This window comes from Triturus cristatus, chromosome 5_2 (genome assembly GCF_964204655.1).
Source record: "Triturus cristatus chromosome 5_2, aTriCri1.1, whole genome shotgun sequence".
NCBI classification, from domain to species: domain Eukaryota; kingdom Metazoa; phylum Chordata; class Amphibia; order Caudata; family Salamandridae; genus Triturus; species Triturus cristatus.
This window is the reverse complement of record NC_140588.1, coordinates 841,704,577-841,721,124: the sequence shown is the minus strand read 5'-3', so window position 1 is coordinate 841,721,124 and position 16,548 is coordinate 841,704,577. Positions and strand designations below refer to the sequence as shown.

Here is a 16,548-nt window from a genome sequence, read left to right as displayed (position 1 = left end):
CCCTCGTGCAAGTGCGCTTATTAAAGTCCCAACACACCCCTTTCCTCTCAAACCCTCCCCCCCCCCTACCCCTACCCGGGACCTCACTCCCCTGAGCCGCCCGAAAGGGGTGTTGAGGTCTGGTGGAGTACCCCCTGACCACCGTGGGGGACTGAAGTGGGGCAGAGCTCCCTGAAAACTGCCTATGCCATGACACAGAGTCCACCTTATCCCATGCCAATGATGCATCAAATTCCTTAGCTTTCCTGAAATTGACATCATATTCCTTCCAGGCATCCCCCGGGTACTGCTCGCTCCACCCCACAATCCTACTCTGGTAGCAAGCCAATGGCGCCTGCACATTAGGAGGCCGTTCGGCCATTATGGTCGTGAACACTGCAAAGGCCCTAACCCAATTGAGCAAAGACTCCTCTACCCTAAATCTAGAACACTGTGCCCTCCACTCACTTGGATGCATCCACTCTTTTAGTGTCTTTGCCTGTTCCATCTCCCTGTGATCCAGTAGCAATGAAAAAATGTAAACATATTTTCCCGCCCAAATCAATTCCTTCGTTGCCTGGGACACGTGTTGTGCCAAATTCTCACTCCTAGAGGGCAATGACCCATCGCCCAAGAGAGGCAGTGCCACCTCCTTACCATTTTCCTGCGCCGCGGCCGGTTGACCACCATCTGCCTTCGGTAGGGCGGGGCTGGAACCTGCAAGTGAAGAAGAGGGGGGAACCGCAGCTCTATCCGCTGCCGCTGCTGATTTAATCTTTTCTACCAACTGTGCTGCCTCTGCTGCATGATCTGACGTCGCTGGTAACACACCCCCCTTTTTTAGCCAAGGTAATAAAGCCGCTATCTGAGATACCAATTCAGGCGGGACCGAGACCGGGCTATCTGCTGGGACTACGGGCACCCCGAGGGGCATAGCCGGTGGCACTGGCATAGTAGGCAAAGGAGAGACCGGTGGCGGCAGACCCGGCACTGGGAGCGGTAGTACGAGCGGGGTAGTATGCCCCACAGGAGGTAGCGCCGGCAGCATGGCAGGGGCCGAGGTAACGGGTGCCGGGACAGGTACAAGGGGTACTGGATCAGGTACAAGGGGTACCGAAACCGCGGGTGGGATCGAAACCGGTACCACTGGAGCTGGGGCGCTGCGCCTTCGCTTCTTAGCCTTGGACGTCTTGGGCGGGCTAACAAAATCCCCTCTGGACAAGGGTGCCTTCCGCTGCCGCGCGGGCCTGCCAGAGGAAACTGGGGTGTCAGTAAACCTTTCATTCATGCGGGCCTCCAATTCATCCACCTTACTCAATCTCCTATTGATGCTGTTCATCTCCTGCATCATGGCCTGCAACATAGCCTCCATCCTGGACCCCCCTTCACCACCCATTGGCCCCGCCATGACTTGGGTGCACCGCCCTGCACTGATACCCTAATACAGGCGTAAGTACGCTTATTACCTTCACCAGATGGAGGATATACAGGGGGCTGTAAGCACCATGCAACCGTAACCGCAACGCCCCGGCTTATCCGGTTTGTCAGGGGTGAGTAAACTCTAACGTAGACCCACCCGGCGGCTACCAGAAGCAATGCAATGCGAGCCCCCCGCTCTCCTCTTACCGTTCAGGATCCGGCGCACTTCCAGGCGGAATTTCGGCCGCGACCACACTGACGTCCACCACTCCGCTCGCTACGTGAGATATAGGATACCGCGTTAATGTGCCTAAAATAGAAAATGCATTAATACATGCTAGTATTAAATACAACCAGCCGGTGAAAACGGACTGCACCACGTTCAAACAAAGGTATGTAGCCTAAACTTTAATTACCTCCCACAGCAACCTAACAGGCAATTGGCTACAGCTAGCTTGGACCTTCCTTAGCCACCCCTCCCGTGGCCTTAGCTGTGCCCCCCACCGTGGTTATAGCACAATTTTGGTAGCACAAGGTTAACCAAAGGAAATTCACAGGCTGTTGTGAGGCACTGCTGGGAAAAGAACCTTTGCCTCCTGGGGACCTGCAATATCACAAGCTAAAACAATCAGCAGGCAGTGACTCACGCTTTCAAAATTGTCCTGAACACCACAGTCAAAAACAAGCCCCAGGTGCACACAACCCGTGTTCACAACACGCCCCTTTGCTTTGATGCCTGCTTTCAAAAATGCCTGCCTTCCCTATTTAGAGAAAATGCCCGCGCTTCCCTCGTTCCTTAATTGCCCCTCGTTCTACCGTCCCAAAGCACCGCACACGCGCGCGCTCGACTGCGAGGCCACCCACTGTACTGAACACACCCCCTGTTCAGTGTAAACGCTCCGGTGGCGCTGGCAGCCTGTCCTGCACCGTGACGCGTACTTACAGGAATATGCCAGCAAGTGTCCTTCTACCTCCGTGTAAACCCCGGCGCCGCTTCTAACCATGAACTCCAGAAGCCGTCTCTCCGCGACGTCCGCGTTCGCGCTCCGCAATCCGGTAAATCCAAATGCAGGAGCCGGATCAGCTGCCTTCCTCCACACGCGGGAAATTAGAAAGCCTCACCCGAATCGCCGCACCTACAAGGGGAGGAAACAAAGAGAGAAAATTAAGCGCCCTGAGCGCCGGGGCACGTCCGGTGTGTGTGGGAGCGTCCAGGCAAAAAGGGAAAATTAAGCGCCCTGAGCGCCGGGGCACGTCCGGTGTGTGTGGGAGCGTCCAGGCAACAAGGGGGTCACCTGGGCGCTCCCCACCTCTTTATCCCACCCCAGTGGGCCGCCCCCCGTCCCCTCCGACCCGGATGTCGATTAGCGACATCCGGGTCACGTCAACAGCCAATCGGTGGTGGGGCGCGCCCCAGTGGACACGCCCCCACCACCGAGAGGTCCGGGGGAGGTCGCCGCACCGCCATGCAGGCGGGGGGGCCAAGAGCCCCCCCTTTTCATTCTCCCTCAACATTCCATCATTGACATACTCCTTCTCCTGCTCACCTCACAAAACATGCCACATCACGAGCAGCACACCAGAGGAGAATACCGCACATCTTACACATGTAAAGGAACTTCACGTTGTCGAAATGCTTACAAATGCAATGGTTATCTCCATCTGTGGAGAAAGCCTAGTCTAGAGAGACATGCCATAGTAACTCGGCGCGTCAGGGGATTGGAGTGAGTGAGGTTAACCGGTACACAAACAGTGAGTCATCTGGAAGCCGGAAGCGAAAATATTATTCTCATAATCACATGCTCAGTTTGCCCACATATTTATGAGCTTATTTTGTAACTGATGACTATAAAAGGAACTAGCAATTCAATAAAGAAAAACTCAGCCATAACAACCCATCGCAAAGTCACACGATTTTTTGTTCCAGAATGGCTGCTGATTCAATGCCCAAAAGTACCTATGAGCAGTATTTTGATCCAGATTTTACGTTCAATTTATATTTTCGCCTTGACTGTCCATTCGCTGAAGACACAGTGATCAAAGGACTAGAATTATTGGAAAGAGCTTTCACCACATGTAAGTACACCTTTGCACAGCTACAAGCGGACTTATTTTCCATACCTAGGCCCTCATTACAAATAGCCCTTTTAATGTGACATTTAGCTCAAGAAAGCGCTCTTGTTCCTGTCACTGCCGGCCATTTCCCCCCGTTTATATGTCAAGTTTGACCAGCCGATATTAATACAAAGCCCATAATTATGATATATGGTAAAATGAGTTACTGCCCAGCGCACAATGAACTGAAATGCCCTGAAGGAGGCCCTTAGTCTTTCCTTAGCTCAATCATTTAATCATTTTGAGTGCATTAACTTCATGTAATCACTGCCTCCAGAATCCGGTTTTCATTTGGTGTTAAAATGTGTTTGGGGCAAATACCACCTTAACTTACCACAAAGAACATGACACAGAGCCAAATTAAAATGTCTTGTGAGACGGCCCCAGGACTCACTATGGGCCAGATGTGAGAACATTTTATAGGTCGCAATCAGCCCACTGGACTGTTTGCAACCGGAAAATGCATTGTGTCATGTACAAAAGAAAAGATGCAACTCGTTAGCTTGTTACCAAATTGCATTTTGCTTTTGCGATTCGATATTAGGAACGGTCATGTTTAGGGCATCCCATTCTAATGCCTAATAGCAGTGGTATGTATGAATGTTTTGCTAACGAAATGCGGTCGCAAAACATTCCTATTTACCGACTTTTCTCATAGAGCAGTGCACCGAGAAAAAGACACATGTAAGTCTGTTTTCTTTTTCATTTATATTTGAAAAATCCAAATGGTATTTCACTTCAAACAGCAGCCAACGCCTTTCGTTCTTAAGCGGCAAACAAACCAAGAGAACTTCTTCAGGGCTGCAAACAGATTAACATTTTCGGTGCACTGCTCTATGTGAAAAATCTTTAAACAGTGGCACCAAAAGGCAACGGGTGCTGAGAAGTGTGCACGTTTTATGTCCGTAATAGGCTTTCAGTATATGCTGTGAGGTGCTTTGTTACAAGTCCGCTGCCTAGGTCTCTTTTGTGTAATATTTACCAACTTTGTAGAAGAGGCAGAAACCCATTCGCAAACGGAGGGGGGTCTACAAGGGCTGCATTACACAATCATAGACTTGAGACATGGTAGTCTGCTGACACCAGCAGGCCTCCATCCCTGTAATTATAGCTGTTTCCAATGGGTCGCAAATTGCGACCTGCCTCAGGAATATTGATGAGGTAGGTCCATTTGTGACCTATTGGAAATCCCAAACAGTGTCTGAGACAATACTGTACATAACTGTTTGCGATTTCCTTATTGCAATTCACAAAAATTCATAATTAGGAAATTGCAGACTGAATTTTTTGTCCCTCTGGCCCTTGATGAGGTACGGCCTTCAGTCGGCTAATCATATTTCCTAATACAGATTTGACTGATGTAACATATTTGAGATGAAGTTAGAGTGTATAATTTGTAATCAGTCTCAGTGCTTAAATACCCAATGAAAACTGAGGAGTCAGTCAGGAACCATGAATCTTCTCATAGAGAAGTATAAAAAACTGGGAAAGCTTAAGTAATTTTTACGATTTTGTTTGCTGCATATTGGATGAGCGAGGGTTGTGGCACAAATGAATACTCACGCTTTAGCAATAACAAAGGTATCTCCTTTCTTTATGAGGTCCATTTGGCACATTGTTTTGCAGGGCATCAGGATAATGTTGAAAGAATGTGGCCCGTAATGTGGCTAGAGATAGAGCACATGTTAATGCACTAAAGCCTGCATGGTGCGTAGGGCTTTAAAGGCCATGCTATTAAAGCCAGTAGCAATAACAGTATTTATGATGTTAGTGCTTAGTAGATTGTTGAGAGATTGAGTGCAAAAACCACCTGGCACTTAGAGCGCACTTTGAAAGTCACCCACATCTGTGCTGTATTCTATTTCCCGTTTTCATCCCATGGTGTAAGCGCCACTCCCATCGTTCTTACTCCCCCAGCATCATCTTGTAGTGCCAGCACTCAGGGAACTGTAGCTTTATATCACTGGTGGCAGGAGTTGTTGGTGGCCTGAGCGTTTGAGGCTATCCATGTATCAGTAATGTCCCAGTGTTTCTGATCTAGTTCTCTAAGCAGCAGCACTCTTCTGTTACAGACTGCACCATCTGAACAGTGAGTGTGGCGTTAGTGGCACGTCCATTAAACAAACCTTTTTTGTTACTTGTTTTATTCAGTTCAGTTAAAAAACACTTTATTTAGGCAAAGCCATAAAAGGTTTCCATCACTGCAGTTAATAAACAACATGTTATATTTATACACATAATTATATACAGTTCAAAGCAATAGCAAATTGATAATATCAGCTTTTGACAATTAATTAATAAGGAACATCATCATCATTTGATAGCAAGTCTTCTTTTTGTCAACATCCCGCCAAGAAATACAGTGCAGGAGGATCCATTCTTAGGGGCTTATTTAAGAGCCCTTGCAACACTTTTTTGCCGCGGTGCGTCACTTTTTGTGACGCACTGGCGGAGTAAAGATGCACCATGTTGCACCCTATTTACAAAGTGATGCATCTAGGCAGATGTATCACTTTGTAGACCCCTGTCCTACATTATACCTGCGTCAGGTATAATGTAAGCAGGGTGGGTGTTCCCCGTATTGAAGCCTCGTAGAAGTGGTGCATTGAAATCTATAAGATTTTGGTGCGCCATTTCTAGCACGCCATTGTGTCAAATCCTTCTGCCTGCCCAATAGGAGGCATAAGGGTGATGCAGTGCTATAATCATAGCCCTCCCCCTGCATTGCTGGAGTTGCATTACGCTTCCGACACAACTCCAGCAATGCGTCAGTTTTGCTGACGTATCTGGAATTCCTTGCGACATGATGAGTCATACAGTAAATATGTCCCATCCATCGTGTCGCAAGGAGGGCACACTGAGAAGTGTTGCAGCACTGCTTTGTCGCAGCGATGCAACACTTCTCATAAATGAGGCCCTTAGTATCCTCGAGGCAGAGCGGTGACACAAAGTTCGCATTAGTCTGCATACAGGTGCCAGCCAAGCCTAGCAAAGCTGGGAATAGGCCGGGCATGAAAAGAGCACATGTGGCACAGTCTCCGCCTCGTCAGCAGTTACCAGTATCAGAGCTTGACCATTTTACAGTAAAATACTTTAAAGGGAGAGTCCCTACTCTAAATTGATGATATTGTTTCCTATCTAACCAGACTGGGATTAGGTCCAAGTACATCTCTAACCCATGCGCTACTTTAAAAATGTAAAAATTCCCCCATCAGTGAGGTACCTGCCACTTTTGCTCTTCCCTCTCTATTGCCAATATCCAGTACTGTTGTTTTTTTACTGAACTATTTGTTTTGTAACTTACAGCATCCAGTGTTCAGCAGTGCTTCTGAAAACTACTAGTTTATATTACTCTGATGAAACTTGCAACATTTACTGAGAGCCCCCTTGTGTTACAGGCGGGAAACATATAGCAGTAGCTGTATCTACTAGGAAAATCTAGTGGACCTCAGCAATATTATGTACTGTCAACACCTCTTTTATTCTGCACTCTGATGTCACTTGTACGCCTCACTGAGAATCTTGGTAAACACTGACTCATTAAGCATCATCATGATGGCAATAAATACGCACTGAGCAGCACTCTAACATAATGTCACTCGCATTAACCAGGGGCAGAAATATGTTATGACAGCACCATTATTTTACTGATAGCTTAACTTGAACAGGAGCGACCTGAGGAGATTGGCAGAAACTATTGAGCAGCAACACATGTATTCCTCACAACACTAACTGCAGTAAATTATGTTACCGAGAGCACAAATTCGACAGCAACCGTTACAGGGAATGTGTGAAGAATGTACTTTTCTACAGCACACTTTTGCACAATTTTAGGAAAACTATCAACAGTTATGTAAATTACACAAAATGTCTTTTTGGGTATATTGAGTGATACCAACAAGTAAAAGTGTTTTGAGGAGAAAATGCCTCTGACAGAATAATTTCATCTCAATCAGTTTTTGTAAAACTTGAAAAAAGGCATAGTGATTTAACAAGCATTTGCAATGCAATAGGTCTCGCATTTATACGAGTTTGAGCTATTGGCATTGTAAATGACAATGCTTTTTATTTAAGTTTTTTTTTTTTAAAACATAAATAAAAGGCACTGTCATTTACAATGCTAATAGCTCAAACTCTCGCAAATGCGAGACCTATTGCATTGCAAATGCTTGTTTATATATATTGTATGCCTATTTTCTCAAAAACCAACATGCACAATTTTGCAGGTCAGAAAAGAGGGGCAATGGCCCCTTGTAGTCTCAAAAACCCAATGGGTATCTGTAAGAATAAAGAAGCATATAATAAACAACACCATTATTTGTATTAATGTTGTTTGACTTTTTAAACACATCACCATAACGCGGAACTACATTATTTGGCACATCAGCCGTGATATATTTTTCTAGTAGTTCAGGTGCACCTCACTTGTGACTGAGTGGTGAAAAAATAATAGTTATTTGTAACACACACACGTTAAAACACATATACACACACATTCACATTGGTTGCCTAAAGTAGCTGGCTTTGGGAAAAAAGGTCGATGCAGTTCATCTTTGTGAACGTTTCTTAAAACTGAGGCCTTTCTTAGAGTAGATGAATCACACAACCATACATCCCAAACGGGCTATTGAAGCATATTCACTGAGTATCTTAACAGACAGATGCTTGATACATGCCATCAGTTTCCAACACTTTCCACCTGATTCATGAAGGAAAACAGTAACTCTAAGAGAAATAAATCCAAGGGAACTGTGAAAGGAAGTAAGCAGAGGTTGTAGGTGCATTACTTGTGGACATAACCGGAAATGGACTAGGAGAAGCAGGATGACTGGAATTATGCAATTCTGCGGCTCTGAAATTTCATGCATAATTATAAATTTGATGCACTTGCCACACAAAACACCATCTGCTACATAATTAGCAGATTTAAACATTTCTGTTCCTAGCTAAAACGATTCGCAGGTTTCTTAAAATAACACCTCACATGGGACTGCACGGTGGCAGACACCTTTCAAAGATTCATAAGTCATATTCAGGTGGCCGACTCCTGCAGCCATGCGTAAAAGTGGTACTAATGACGTGAAACGTCTTTACCCGACAATATCAATGTGGCTTAAAATCACAAAGTAGTGTAGACTCTGCCGCATTATGCCGCATAATTTGCCTGTTACTGGATAATTTATTCACCTTGCCTTATAATTTGGTCCTCAACTGCAGCGTAAATTCCAGTGGCTTTGATAATAAGTGCCAGTTAGTCTGTGATTGATGTGTATCATCATAAAACACACAGACTGAAGTGTGAAATTTAGGAATAAGTAATATCGCTGCTGAAATGAACGCCCCATCTTTGTGAACGTTTCTTAAAACTGAGGCCTTTCTTAGAGTAGATGAATCACACAACCATACATCCCAAATGGGCTATTGAAGCATATTCACTGAGTATCTTAACAGACAGATGCGGCATACTTGTTTTATCATACTTTATAAAAAGAGACACGGTATAAGCGTTTTAAGAAGATACTGTACATACACTAATTAGTAGGTTTGTCTGACTCCATTAACTCGCACAGAAGGAGAGGTGGCCTTGTAAAACACACTGCAGGTAAAGTGACATAATGTTAGTTTAGCAATAGTGACATTCTTGTAAATCGGACGGACTGTTGTTCTCCACAAAACGAGCTCAATTTTGAGACCTGCTCAAGTCTTACTCAAATGATAGTTGCTCAACCCCCACTTGTAAATACCTCCGCGCTTCTCTGCCGAACGATATCTCGTACGTTCTTGCCATGTTTTATCTGGTCTTTAATTGAAGACAAGAAGTGGGATAAGGGAGGGGGTAGGTCGCGCTGTCTAAGGGGAGAGAGGCACAGGCTGGCAAATGGTGTGCACTTTCGCGGGCGCTTTGATGTTCTCAGTGGCCGCGCGGCTCACTGAGAACATCAAAGCGCCCGCAAAATGTACACGCAGGCTGCCAAATGGTGCGCGCGCCCGGCGCACATGCACTGTAGTTGGGGGCCTGAAAAGCACTCGTTTGCACTTCCAAATCCCCGTTTTCTATAGCTCTCGCCAGAGCAGCACTAAAGCGCTGGCTCAGGCGAGACCTAAAAACACTATAAAAGGTTCACCCTCGATGCTGAGGCTCAAATGACCATTGCCCTTGAGTAACATTCTTAACTTCTTGATCTCTTTCTGTTCTATGAATAAATTGAAAGAAGACATGCAACACTTTACAAAACTTAAAGAAAAAAAGAATAATAATACATATACAGGTATCATGTGTGAATAATTTAAAAAAGAGAAAATAAGGCACCAACAACTGGAAATACATAAATGCTTTTATTAGGCAAAAGTAATTCTAAGCATTCACACGCATTGTAATGGCAGGCCTGAGGCAGGTTTGAAAGACTACTTCTGTGGGTGGCATAATTAGTACTGCAAGCCCACTAGTAACATTTAACTTACTGGCCCTGGGTATATGCAATATTACGTTAAAAGAGACATATAGGTACATTAAATATGCCAATCTTTATATACCATTCACACACATGTTTAGGTAAGAAACACATGCTCTTTAGCACTGATGAGCAGGGCTCCGAATCCTATGGCCAACAAAAAGATTCAGCAAAACGTGTCGGTCAAAAGCAAAAGGTTTGGGGGTATACACCCTAAGGATGACAGTTCGAACAGAGCTGATATCAGTAGTGGTATCACAGGACACTGGGAAGGTCTTTGTTGCCATATATTGGTCCTACATGTTTGCAGGTCTTAAAAAAGAGCATGTTGGTCCATGAAAAAACAGAACTAGATAGTCTCCCTATGTACAAGCACCACAGCAAGTACACACTGGATGCACAGACTCCCAATGCTGGGGAATTGGTGGAGATGACGTAAAGGTGTGCCCATTATCACTACTGATGTTTTCCATTGCCATGGAGCTTATAACATGTGCATTTAGGGCCAGTAAGTCATTAAGAACACCGTCCTGGCTCCGACCACTCCAATCCTGATATGCGCAGGTTTATTTGCCTTAGTGAAGAGAACTCCCAGACGTTAGGGTGGTTGTACTCACTTTAAGCTGCGGGGAACACGTATTAGACCTGTCAGCCTTAGGCTGGTCTTCTTTTAACCATTTTTGCCCTCACACTCGTAATATGCCAAATGTATTTTTGTTGGCTTTAAGACTTTATGCACATTTCCTGTCACCCAACACTAAAGTGCTTGTACTCTCATCTTTACACATGGTAGAATTGGCTTACACCTGATTGGCACATTTAATGTATTTCCCTAGTAAAGTGGTACACCATATACCCAGGGTCTGTTAATTAAATTCTATTACTGAGCCTGCAACACTCATTGTGCCACCCATTTTAGTAGCCCCATAAAACGTGTCCCAGGTTTGCCATTGCAGCCTGAATGCAGTTTTAAACCACCAACTCAACTTGGCAAAATAACCCATTTTGCCAAGCCTTACACTTTCCTTATATTTCAAGGTGATTTGTAAACTCCTCTCTGTCTGCAGAGTTTGTTGAGTTTTTCCACTCTAAGCTCCACTTGGAGTGTGGAGTTAGGCAAAATTTCCACACCCGCCCTGTTGCAGAGTTTACTGGTGCCAACCCAATCTACACACGTTATACAAAGTAAAAATCCGCATTCATGATGGCGCCCATAGATGATGCATTCTGAATGCTAGGTTAGCAGTCTAGTTCTTTATTCGCTGGACCTCTGTGATGTGCACTTTTCCACTTGTGTACCATGTACATGCTGTACTACTCATAAATGCCCTTTGTGAATACCTAAAATTGAACTTTATGACTTTCAGTGACTACTTTGTTAATGCCGAAAGTCGTAAAGAAGACTTTCTCCTCACTTTACCTTTGTGAATCGGGCCCTTTGTCTATTATTGCACACAGATCAAGGAATACTTGAAATTAATAGTCAATACTATGGTTGGCATAGCAGTTCTTAGAGTGATGTTCAGCCCAGAGTGCTGCTTAGTAGGATTAATATCAAGGCAGTAGAAATATAATAATACAATTAGATTAATAGAATGTGTGCTACCTAAAACAAGAATCGCTGTGGGTTGGATAGTGCAGAGCGTACATCATCATTAAAATTATGACTAAGTAATCTGGAGCTATGGTTTGGTTTGGTTTCTAGGTTTTCAGATCATTGTGTGCTTCACTGATAATCTTTTTAAAACAGCTGAAAGTTGTATACACTGTATGCTGGGGGTGAGTCACTGGATGGAGGAGAACTTCCTTAAGCTAAATGCTGATAAAACCAAAGAGATGGTCTTTGAAGCCCAGCATTCTACCTGATCAGAACATTGGTAGCCAGAGGTATGTGGTCCCTACCCTGTGGATTCTGTCAAAAAAGTTGGTGTATTATTGTATACTTCTCTTAATTTCTTTCCTTTTCTTTCCTTTTATTCCTGAGTGGTTATCATGTTGTTCACCTCACATCTAGGCTATTGCAATGCCTTGTATCTGAATATCAATAGCTACTCGCTGATCAAACTTCAGATGGTGCAAAATGCAACTGCATGGCTCATCCTCAACATCCTTCAACATCTTTTTGTGAAAGAAGGTCGTCCAAATCTTCACTGGCTGCCAATTGGAATGTATGTGATCTTCAAGACATTGAATAAAGTGCATCTTGATAAGGGAGCATTAGCAATCAGGGTAACCGTTTATTGGTTCAGCCTGGCCAGGCAATTGAGATCAACCTTTGCAAGAAAGTTCTAGTTCTGACATTCGGAAAGGTAAGATGGGGCGCTCAGTCCCTTTCTGTGGCAGTTGCAAAACATGCCTTGCCTAAATTCAATGCTAATACTGACTCCATCTCCTTTTGCAAACATTTAAAAACCTGGTTCTTCACATTTTAGGCTTATACTTCTGAATTCATTAGATTAGTTGGTCCTTCATTTACTTTTTTTTCTGTTTTTTGTAGCTTAGGGCTGTATCCTTCTTTTTCCTTTTCGGGGGGATTCTGGATAAGGCTTTGGAATTCCATAGGTTCAGCGCCCTAAATACTGTGGGTTAAGAGTGCTTTTTAAATCCCTTTTCATTTAATTCAATTCATTCCATGGGGAACCGCAGAAAACATTGCAGAATCGGACTAGACATTAACACATATTTCTCCGAGAGCTTGCAAATAAAATGTAGAGTAGGGAACACCATGATGCTTTGTCATCACAGTCTCAACATATGAGGTACATCGCGGTACAGGAGACTATTTTATGGGCAGGGAAGCCCTAGAATGTTCCTCTGTGTTGTGCCCCTTCATCTCTCATGGTAACGGGTGTGGTTAGATCCCCAACACATGATACCTAATACTGTGACCGTTGAACCTGGGCACCACTTGCTTGCAAGTAGTTGTTTTTTATATGTAATAAATGCTCTGAATTCCGCATGACATGGCACAAGTAATTTCACAAAAGATATGCACGTGTTATGAAAAAATGTAGAACAATAAAGAGTGATTTTAAAAACTTAAGGTGCCTCGTAATAGTTTCCAGAATCAACATAGATCTTCCAGCTGGAGCAAACCTCTGAACAATGAGGCAGCCCTTGTGGCATCTGTTGCAAGATATTTGCCAGAACTCCTGTAAACTTGCTGTCAATATGTCTCATCTGTCTCCTTCCCCTCGAACACTATGTGATTTTAAATCCTGGATTCAGTGCTTCACACAATATAGATTCTAAGAGCAGTTGTTATATACTGTGTTTTTGTTGTTCCTCTTCTATGAGGGATCACACTGTTCAATGGAAATTAGATTCCTTCACCTCTCCTGTAATTTCTCCAGGGCTTACATTCATCACCGGCTACCACCTGATATCTTTAACATATTTATGGTTCCTCTTATACTGCTTCTGGTACTCCACGTGTTCCCCCTTCCTATTCTGTACCATATTGAAAACTCCTACATCATCATTTAAAATCACTGCCTCGGTGTTGGAAATTGGGATGCTGGTTGAGGCGGTAAAGACCTACTCAAACACAACCACAATCTCTGTCAGGGTGAAACACAAGCAAACCCTACATTTACCTGTGTTTAAACCTCTGGTAGCCTGGCAGAAACAGCAAGGCTTGACTTAGAGACAATGTGTAGAGTATTCATGCAGCAGATCAAACAGTAATAAAGTGAAAACACAACACAAGAGAAATCCCACCAATTTAGAAAGATAGAGCAAAATATATTAAATTATTTGAGACCAAAATGACAGAAAATCCATTCGATAGAACCAGAGATATCCACTGTTTACTATCAAAGCTAAAACAATGTTTAAAAGCACACAATGGCATCTCTAGTTATCTAGTTGCACTGGAGACAAAGTTACAAGTTCAGGCCAAACACTATGGAGCGTGGACCGGATACAGTGACCAAGTTAGGACCATTGAACAAAGTACTTTAAGTGCAGGCTGTGATGTGAGGTCCTGTTTGTGGCGGCATTGTGCAACAAGATGGCAAGCAGTGCAAGGTCCTACAGTGAGAACTGTGCCGCACAGCAGTGGCTCCGAGGAGCTACATGGCTGTAATGCCAGGGTCTGTGTCAAGCTGCCGGTCAACAAAAACAGACAAAAACCTGCCAGGTAACACAATTTGTAGATTATATTTATGACAATCTATATAAATGTCGAAAGCATGACAAAAACAGCCCAGGGTATTGTACTCATAATAAATCCTTTTTTCTCTGGATAGAGGATGGCATTTTTTATTGTCCATTCATTTTTTAAATAACCTAGTAGCCTGTAATCAAATATTCATTTGTATACAATTTATATACAAAGAGAAACATACAGGGTAAAATATAATCATTGATGTGCAAACAGTTCTTAAAGAAACCTCAGAAGCACAATAACCCCTAAACCAACTCCCTCAAACTACCATTCACTCAAATCATACATGCCTGACCGACATCAAATAGCAATCATTCTAACACATTACACAACTGATAAAAAACTACAGTTATTTGCCAATGGACCACAAAAAGAAAATTGAATGATAACAAATTATTCTGAGTAATCCACTTCAATCATTCAGAAAACTTTATTCAATCTTTCTTAATTCAGATCATAAAAGTGCATGCAAAACAGTGATACAGAGATCACATCCAATCATAATTCAAATTGTAAAAAAAAAACGAACCCAGTGAAATTCATAGAGCATGCCCAAATAAATGTGCACTTAGCTTCATAAAAATAAGCGTTAACAATAGAAGTTATGACATAATTTAACAAGATGAACAATAAAAACATCCTCTTAATTCATTAACGATCTGCATATTTCCTTTTCCACATGCATGCCCATAAAAAGGATGCTACAGAAAAACAGAAAAATGGATTGGGCAAGGGCAAAGATTTTAAAAAATATAGTGCAACCCAGCATAGTCAGAAATTGTGCTTCTTTAGAATCTTTTTCTTTCTTTCTTGAGTATACAAAGTACAGAATAATACCAAATGCAAGTCATTTTGAGGTGATTTAAGATCACAATGGCACAAGGACAGGTCGGAGGGCTTGAATCTTCTCCCTAGCATCAACGGTATCAGATTCAAACGAAATTTCAGAAGGATAAACTTATGTTGTGAGAATGGGACCACAGCTAAATAAAATAAGTATCCCTCTACCATTGGGTGTATTTATTGGTACATCTGAACAATCTGCAAGCCATAATTTGTCTCTTTGCGATTATATTTGGCCATCAGCTTAAAGGTCTCAACCAGCTTCTGCCTTGTAAACTTTTTACATGTCGTTGGATCCTTTAAAAGGTCTATTAAGCCTAAGGCGGTAAGTCCTCACTCAACGTAATTCAGCCATCTGATCTTGGTATGATTCTCCAATTTTAGGGTGTCCCTTATAATCTTTTGGTTTAGGGGGACAGTATCCCTGCGCCAGATCGATAGCCACAGCAGGAGCGGGGCCAAGCAGATTGAATCAGTAATGTGTGGAAGGGCCAAGTCTAAATGCAAGACATGATTTGAATAAGATTGTGGAAGAGAAGTTAGTGATTTGAAAAAGTTATTTTTAATTATTTGAAGTGGTTCAATGAGCGCCATACCCCATACGCCTGCCCCATAGGTTGCAGCCGATACTGCCTTGGTGTGATAGATCTTTTTTATAGGGCCAAATAGTCTTGCGCTCAACCTGCAGAAAATGATTTTAAGGCCCCTAAACACTTCTCCATGGCGATGACACTTCCTTCAACCAGCTGTGTCCATGTTTGATCTTTATCGAAAAGTATATCTGGGAAGGAGTTGACCACCGTTTTTGTGAGTCCATCTGGAAGTATGGTATTTTGTCTTTTTTCCTTGCCCCTGCAATTATTATAAAAGACTTTGCCTGGTTAACTTTTAGGTCCAACGTATACTTGTAAACTGCATTTGCTGTTATGAGACGTTGAAGACCCAAACCTGTTCTAGAAATCAATACGGCATAATCAGCATATGTCAAAATGGGAAGTTGATGAGAGTCAAATTCAGGGACATCCAAGGTTGCGCCTGCCAGGGCCTCCTCTGCACCATTTGTATAGATTGAGAAAAGAAATGGTGCGAGGACGCAACCTTGCCGTACCCATCTTAACATCTTAAAAGGACGGGTGCACTCCCCCTTCTTCCCATGCCGGACAGAGGCAGAGGCGTTGGAATATAGTTGGCGAATAAAATTAATAAGGGGCTGGTCAATTTCCATCTCTACCATAATATCCCTGAGCTTTGTGTGGGACACGCAGTCAAATGATGTGGATAAATCCATAAAAGCGAGATAGAGTTTCCCACCCTTAGCTCTGGTATATTTGTCTATGATGAGCGAGAGGTTTCAGGAAAAAGAGCACAGGTTTTTTTACAAAATCCGGCCAAGCTCAAAGTTGTTGTTAAGGGACGGTCATCAGTGTTCACGGAAGAATGTACTGCTAAGGAATTTTTGTATAAGTTATAGTTCATTCTTTTTTCTTTTCCTCTCTATGGACTGTGAATCCAGGACTTATGGAAGTTTAAATTGTATCTGGCTCTATTATCCTTCAGGGATATTGAACATGA

The 16,548-nt window shown here is 43.3% G+C and overlaps 1 protein-coding gene across 1 annotated transcript in view; it reads left to right on the top strand.

The window, feature by feature from the left end:
• The first annotated feature begins 3,275 nt into the window (after positions 1-3,275).
• LOC146829331 (indolethylamine N-methyltransferase-like) overlaps positions 3,276-16,548 on the top strand; it is a 211,083-nt gene continuing 197,810 nt past the window's right edge. The window contains exon 1 of the mRNA XM_085607985.1: positions 3,276-3,474. Within this exon, the coding sequence (XP_085464111.1) occupies positions 3,327-3,474 (148 nt within the window). The 5' untranslated portion in view covers positions 3,276-3,326. The remainder of the gene's footprint in view (positions 3,475-16,548) is intronic.